Source organism: Octopus bimaculoides, chromosome 11, assembly GCF_001194135.2.
Source record: "Octopus bimaculoides isolate UCB-OBI-ISO-001 chromosome 11, ASM119413v2, whole genome shotgun sequence".
Classification (NCBI taxonomy): Eukaryota; Metazoa; Mollusca; class Cephalopoda; order Octopoda; family Octopodidae; genus Octopus; species Octopus bimaculoides.
This window is the reverse complement of record NC_068991.1, coordinates 38,741,773-38,750,082: the sequence shown is the minus strand read 5'-3', so window position 1 is coordinate 38,750,082 and position 8,310 is coordinate 38,741,773. Positions and strand designations below refer to the sequence as shown.

Genomic DNA, 8,310 nt, shown 5'->3' with positions numbered 1-8,310 from the left:
ATATATATATATATATATATATTTTGATTGATTGATTTCATGTAGATTTGAAAGCTGATAAAACATTTAGTCATGCAGTATGCTTGAACAATTTTTGTCTCTGCTTTGATTTAATCCCTTCTAGGATTGGCTTTGTCTTGCATCCCTTATAACTAATACCATTGCCTGTTTGTCCCTTAATTTCCTTTTCTACTGGTAGAAGTATTCTGAGCCTCTTCGTAGTAATAGTAGTAGTAGTAGTAGTAATAGACTAGAGCTTATTGGATTAGACACTAGTGTTTTCTTTTCTAACAATGGGATATGATGATCCCTTGGCCTTCAATGACCATTAGTATTCTTATGCTTTGGTCAGCTTTAACTGTTTAGCATTTAAACTGGCCTGAGTATGTAATAAAGAAATAAGAAACTTGTAGTCAAATGTGTATGCAAACTTTCAACTCTCTTTGTAGAGTAAACCTTTCTTTTGTTAACTCAGTCAGAGGGGTCTCTTTTAGGGAGGTGATGTTAAATTCTAAAACCCTTTGAATCATTGTGGCACTAGACAAGAATCTTTCTCCAAGTCATGTATGTCAAGCAGGTTTATTTCTTGTAGCCCGTCCTACTTCAAGTTATATGAATCAAAAGAAATGAACTGAGAGCTTGGTTAATAAACACTGTTAAATTGTATAGTCACCTAGTTCTTAAAGCAGTCAACTATATTTTTGTAGCTAATAACTAAGCAGATTGCATATTAATTGCTGTCTTGATCACAACATGGTTCCAGTGACTAGACATCATTAATGTTTTTTTTGTTCCAGCTGTAAGTCCCTACATTCATTGTCTCAACCATGTAAAACTCTCTCTTTCTCTCTTTGCAGGTGTAAATAATTTCTGTTATTGTTTCCTCATCTGAATACAACTCTGTTTTATTTTAGTTTTTCTTTTCTCTTTTTTTTCCCTCCTCTTATTTCCTCAGTTATCTAATAGATGAAATGATGACCAAACATAAACAGCTAAATGAAAATGAAAATGTATATCAAAGTGATGAAGGCTCAACTATTGATTTGAAGGAGCAAAAAGTATCCTCTTGGAAATGTTGCCGATAAAATACTGAATTTCATATCAAATTGGTTATTATTGGAGTCAGTACCTCTGCGAAGACATTTCCAATGTGTTTATTAATGCAAGACATCGTTTGTAAGAAGATACATGGTGTGTATGTGAAGGTGGTGATAATATTTATTTATTGTATGACTTGCTTTACTGAAAGAGAGATTTTGTTTTTCTGAGATCTCCTCTATTTATTTGATTGTTATTTATCTATTGTTAATATTCTAATAAATTCTGTAGACAGCTTCCAATACAGTAAATATTTGAGTGCAGGGATCTCATCTATATTTAAGAAATATAGAAAATGTAATATAGGCAGGGTTTTTTCTTTTTGAAATGTACACATTATTATTATTATTGAAGATGGTGAGCTGACAGAATCGTGAACATGCTGGGCAAAATGCTTAGTGGCATTTTGTCTGTCTGCACATTCTGAGTTCAAATTCTGCTGAGGTCAACTTTGCCTTTTATCCTTATAGGGTTGATAAAATAAGTACCAGTTGAGTACTGGGGTCAATGTGAACGACTTTGCCCCTCACCCAGAATTGCTAGCCTTGTGCCAAAATTTGAGACTATTTTTGTTGAAGATACGGAGCTGGCAGAATCATCAGAGCATTGGGAAAATGTCTTCAAGTATTTGTTTTAGCTTTTTGCGTTTTGAGGTCAACTCTGTCTTTCTTTCCTCTTTCTGGGGTTGATAAAATAAAATATGTATTAAGAACTGGAGTCATAAGTGTTGAATAATCCTCTTCAAAATGACTATCCTTGTGCCTAGATTAAAAGCCATTTTCTAATACTACAGGCAGTAACTGCACCCTGGAACTGTGAGTAATTGTTAGTTTGCTGGCATTCTATTGAAGAAGTGATTTCTCTTTCTCTCTCTCTCATCTGTTCAACATCACAGAACTAAAGATAACTGACGGCCTGAGGCACTGTGGAGGTTCATGAAGAGATTAGAATACATTCTTTAGTGAATGTCAGAATTGGTAGGATGGAAAGAAAGAAAAAAGAAATATCTTGTATTTAGTTCTCTCCATGTCTACTGCTTTTAAATTTTACTGGGCATCACTTTACTTTCATGCTTTTGTCAATGCACTTGTGACAGAAGAGTTGGTATTGTACCAGTGTAACAAATAATAATTTATTTACTAGTTGGGAAGTAACTAGTTTAACACTAATGAACTTTATATATTTCATTGCATCCTTTTACATTGAGAATTTAATTCCTGCCATGACTGTCATGTACTGAGGTTTGTAGAAATATATTATCTATGGTTTATAAATAATCTCAAAATACATTATTGTTTGTTGCTCTATTGATTCTGCCCAGTATCCTAACAATTTCTATCAAGGCAAACAGCATCTCAATGTGACTATGCAGCTTGCTGGAAATAGCAATGAAATACTCCACCCACTAAAGAAAAAAGAATTATACTAGCATCAAAAAGGAAGAACAGATATATTGGTCATAATTACAACACTTTTGATCATAAGTCAACTCAATCAAATCTGGCCCAGGGTTAAACAACAATTTCTAATCTGTTCTTCCTTTTTGACGCTAGTATAATTCTTTTTTCTTTAGTGGGTGGAGTATTTCATTGCTATTTCCAGCAAGCTGCATAGTCACATTGAGATGCTGTTTGCTTTGATAGAAATTGTTAGGATACTGGGCAGAATCAATAGAGCAACAAACAATAAGTCATGTGGTATTTAGTTAAATTTCTTTATTAATCTCAATCCAAATTTTTCTGATGTTGACTCTTTTTTTCTTTTTCTCTAAAGTAAGTACCAGTTATATATACTGGGATTAATTCAATTGAATATTCTTATTTTAAAGTACTTGTACTGCTTTATATAAAAAATGAAAAAACATTTATTCATGAAGACTTATGAAGATGCACATTCATTCAAATATAGGTGTATGTGTACACAACACACACAGATTATTTGAATATATTTATATATATTATTATAATGAGTTTTTTTTTATTTGTTAGTCATAAGTACAACGCACCATCAGAATGTAATTATTTGATTGGTGGAAAGTATTATACATCGTTTGAGAAGGTAAATTCTGAAAAATCTAGCAGTTCTTAATAGTACTTCGTCTGATAAAGCATCCACAGGCAGCTGATGTTGAACAATATTCAAATACATAGTAATTATTAGGAGTAATCTTAGGAGAAATTTACATCATTCACTTTTATTCTTGTGTTATTATTATTATTATTATTATTATTAAGGCAGCGAGCTAGCAGAATCGTTAGCATGTTGGATGAAATGCTTAGTGGTATTTCATCTGTCGCTGCATTCAAATTCTGCCAAGGTCGACTTTACCTTTCATCTTTTTGGGGTTGATGAACCAAGTACCAGTGAAACATTGGGATCGATGTAATCGATTAGTCCTCTCCCCCCAAATTTGAGGCCTTGTGCTTCCAGTTAAAAGGATTATTATTATCAAGGTGGCGAGCTGGCAGAATTGTTAGCACACTGGGTGAAATGCTTAGCAGTATTTTGTCTGCTGCTACGTTCTGAGTTCAAATTTCACTGAGGTCAGCTTTGTCTTTCATCCTTTCAGGGTCGATAAATCAAGTACCAGTTGAGTACTGGGGTTGATGTGATTGACTATCCCTCTCACCACAAATTTCAAGCCTTGTGCCTATAGTAGAAAGGATTGTAATAAAAGAGGCGAGCTGGCAGAATTGTTAGCGCGCTGGATAAAATGCTTAGCAGTATTTCACCTGTTGGTATGTTCTGAGTTCAAATTCCACTGAGGTCGACTTTACCTTTCATCCTTTCAGGGTCAATAAAATAAGTACCAGTTAAACACTAGTGTTGATGTAATCAACTCATCCCCTCCTCCAAAATTGCTGCCCGTGTGGTAAAATTTGATGCCATTATTATTTTATTAATCCTACAAAAAAAGTTTTGCATGTACATTCACAGCTGGAAATACTTTGAGGTAATAACTTGGTAGCCATACGATTGCATAGGAGCTCTTAAACATGTGTGACAAGGTTTTTACCTAAAATACACTGAACAAATAATATATGTGTGTATACGTGTATGTATATATGTATGTGTGTATAATAAGATAGAGAAGCAGTTGTTTATAGTATCAAAGTACTTATAAATAAGTTACATAAAAATAAATATAATTAAGCAGAAAGATATTCCATGGTCTTCAATCTTTCTACTTGGTTGTATTTTTGCTTATGTAACATCCCAATCTATATAATAAAGATGAACATCTGTGTGTGTGTTGAGTTATAGGAAGAAAGGCTAGAACATCTACACAAAAACTAAAAGTTAATTCTTGTGTAAAATTTTTGGAGGAAGGCAATGGAAGTGGTCCCAAGTCTCTAGGTGTACCCCTACTAAAAGATTTATGGGCCCTTTTCCAAAATGTTGCACATAGCACAGCCACCCCCCGACTAAAAAAAAATTAGCGACCGTCTAAGGGTGATAACCAAATATTTTGGGGAAAACTCAAAATGTACTATAATTTATTGAACTTAAGTATTGCAACAAACAAAAATGCAAATAGCTTTTCTTAGACGAATATAGTATGACTTTGACAATATCGATTTAAAGTTATTATTCATTCAGCAAATATTATGTTGCTGATCCCATGCTAAAAACTTCCTTATAGGACAATGTTTAGGGTTTTATCAGAAGGGTAAAATAATGGTTGTGCAAAAGAGCAATCATGGCACCAAAGAACATTACTGTGAATAATTTAAATGAAAGACTCACGAAAGTTTTATCAGGAAATGAACATACAAACGAACATACATAGGCACAGGAGTGGCTGTGTGTTAAGTAGCTTGCTTACCAACCACATAGTCCCGGGTTCAGTTCCATTGCATGACACCTTGGGCAAGTGTCTTCTATAGCCTCGGGCTGACCAAAGCCATGTGAGTGGATTTGGTAGACGGAAACTGGAAGAAGCCCGTCGTATGTGTGTGTGTGTTTGTGTGTCTGTTTGTCCCCCTAACATCGCTTGACAACCGATGCTGGTGTGTTTACGTCCCCGTAACTTAGCTGTTCAGCAAAAGTGACCGATAGAATAAGTACTAGGCTTACTAAGAATAAGCTCTGGGGTCAATTTGCTTGATTATAAAGGCGGTGCTTCAGCATGGCCGCAGTCAAATGACTGAAACATGTAAAAGAGTATACAAATCTATAGACACTGTTGTGGATGACTTGGAAATAGTCAATTACCCAGTTGAGTTCTGAAACTCACTGGAGCCACCAGGAGCTCCTCATTGCCTTCAATTGAAAATAGGCACTCTAATCATGCTTCTGTGCAACCTTTCTCAAACAAAGTCATGCAATGACACAAGACTCAAGAAATTAACATGAAATGTCATAGAGGCCACAATAATTTCTGTCTTTTAATACCTTCCAATATCCCCTTCAGGTTCAAATGGCTTCAATTTCCAATTCATCTATCTTTTGTGATGTTTGCTTAATAAGTCTAAAGGTCAGACTTTGAGAATTGCTGGTTTGCAATTAGAAGAGGACTATTTTTCACATGGTTAGTTATATGTTGGAACATTCAGAGTGGGGAGTAAGAACAATCTTTTCATTTTTGCCCCTACTGGTAAAACCTGAAACATTATCTATAAGGAAGTTTTTAGCATGGGATGAACGGACTAAAATTTGCAGAATGAATAATAACTTTGAATTGATATAATCAACATTATGCTATATATTTATGTAAGAAAAGCTATTTGTATTTTTGTTCATTGTAATACTTAAGTTCAATAAATTATAGTACATATGTTTTTAGTTTTCCCTGAACTTTTATTTAATTATTTTGTACTAGACATTGGCCAAAGTCTGCAATATTTGCTTCATTTATAGACTGAAATATTAGAGACTGTAGACCAGAAGTTTATATGCACCCATAATGGTATTAGCCAGAAGGAAACAGCTCTATTGTCTACATGAATGTTAAGTCATTTCTTATATATGCTTAATACAATGTAAATAAATAACTTTCAATATTCATAGTACAATTTTGGCAGCTTTTTTCAACTCGATGAATGACGAGTGTTTGCTAGTGTCTGTATATTTGTGAAGCATACCCATAGACTATCTTTCTGCTTAGTTATATTTATATCCATGTAACTCATTTATAAATACTTTCATGTCATAACTTCTTGTCTATCTTTTATTTTATCTATATTTCCATTAACTCGAGTGATGTTTCCTATAGTCAACTCGTGTTCAGCTGGATTATTTCTCCCATGATTAGGACACTGGATTTTAAGAATTTAATCTGGTTCATATCTATTCTAACATATTTTGATATATCTGTGTGTATTTATATTTTATTATTTATTTGTAGGTTGTCTAAGAATCCATAAGCCAGGTAAAAATATTCCCTCTTATATTTAAGAGTGGGCATATTAAAGTGTATGGTATTATATACCCATTGTGGCTGATGGGATGGAAAAAATACGGCCATAGATCTTCTATGCCTGCCAGCTCTGATGAGCACACAGTATTACTTTACTGTGCTGTTATCTAATATCCAATTTAATACCCAGTGTGAAAACAATTGGTAAGGTCAACTGTAATGGACATATACTATTGTGCACTGATTAATATTATTTAATTGTATGTGTCTGAATATGTGTGCATTTACATATATATGTTGCTAAATGTATAATGTGTGTTGAGTTCATTTGACACAATAGAGAGAAGATATGGTTTTCCAAAAAAATATTAGCTGCATAAGCAAAGCAAGATAGTCTCTTCCAGACTTGTGGAACACTTAAGTTAATGCACTTGATTTTTATGATTCAGTGAAGAAGATTGGACACTGTTAGCTGTGTGCTTTACATTCTTTGTTCAGAACCACACAGTCTCTAGTTCAATACTTTGTGGTAAATTTTTTTGCATTACCTTGTCCATGGAATTTGGCAGACAGAAATTCTGTGGAAGCCCATTGTATGTTTGTGTGTGGGTGAGAGCAAGAAAAAGGTTGTGGTTAACAAACCGTCCTTCAACCCTTAAGCATTCAGATTATCCTTATTTTTTCTTTTACTTTTTTACTTGTTCAAGTCATTTGATTGTGGCCATGCTGGAGCACCACCTTGAAAGGTTTTAAGTTGAACAAGTTGACCCACAGGACTTATTTTAAAACTAGCACTTATTTTGGTCTCTTTCGCTGAGCCGCTAAGTTATGGGGATACAACCACACCAACACTGGTTGTCAAGCAGTGATGCAGTGGGGTGGGAAAAATATGGACATACACACACACACAAGACAAGACAAAACAGGCTTCTTTCAGTTTCTGTCTACCAAATCCACTCACAAGGCTTTGGTTGCTCTGAGGCTACAGTACAAGACACATGTCCAAGGTGCCATGCAGTGAGATTAAACCCAGAACCATGTGGTTGGGAAGCAAGCTTTTTACCATACAGCCACCACGCCTGTGCCTATTTATTCACAATGTTTTGAAATAATCATGCAGTATCTTGTAACTTCAAGAATATGAAGATGTGATTGTATATTTATAGAATGACATTGCAGAATAAATGTGAGATTCTGGATGTGGCTAGTTTGAACGGAACACAGGTTGCATATTTGGGCTGGATATGGTTGTTTTAAAGAGTTAAGGTGTTTCTTTGCATCAAGTTAGTCACAGTGACAAAACAGTGTCTATCAGGAAAGCAATAAGCCAGTGATTGTCCATTGGAAACCTGTAATTAATGATGCTATTGTTTGAAATAACTATAAAATGAGGGTTGATGTGTATGATGCACACAGCTTCTCTGAGATGTCTTTGAAGCAATGTCTGAAGGAACATGTGAGCAGGAAGGAAAGTTGTTCTGAGGGAGAAAGAGTTTATCAGAGTGGAGTGCGTGTGTGTTTTATCTGGATGTTTGAGGACATGCAACTAACTTACTTACCCTGAGGCAAAGAAGCTGTTGTGGTTGCAGGAGAAAAGATGGTGAGTAGACAGCTTATCTGACGGATTGAAGTGTGTTTGTAAGCCTTTGTCAATGAGCAGGGAACATTAATTCTTGCTCTCGTGGCAATTACAATATGTTGTTATTGTTGGTGATTATATCTAAATTGTCACAATTATTATACTATATATATATAGAACTATATATTTTTTGTCTCTCTCTCTCTCTCTCTCTCTCTCTTTCTCTCTCTCTCTCTCTCTCTCTCTCTCTCTCTATTTATTCTTGAAATTAAAG

At 34.6% G+C, this 8,310-nt stretch overlaps 1 protein-coding gene across 1 annotated transcript in view; it reads left to right on the top strand.

The window, feature by feature from the left end:
- Window positions 1–1,815, top strand: part of LOC106883093 (ras-related protein Rab-7L1) — a 22,081-nt gene extending 20,266 nt beyond the window's left edge. The window contains exon 6 of the mRNA XM_014933984.2: window positions 956–1,815. Coding sequence (XP_014789470.1) covers window positions 956–1,085 — 130 coding nt within the window. The 3' untranslated portion in view covers window positions 1,086–1,815. The remainder of the gene's footprint in view (window positions 1–955) is intronic.
- The last annotated feature ends 6,495 nt before the right edge of the window (window positions 1,816–8,310 follow it).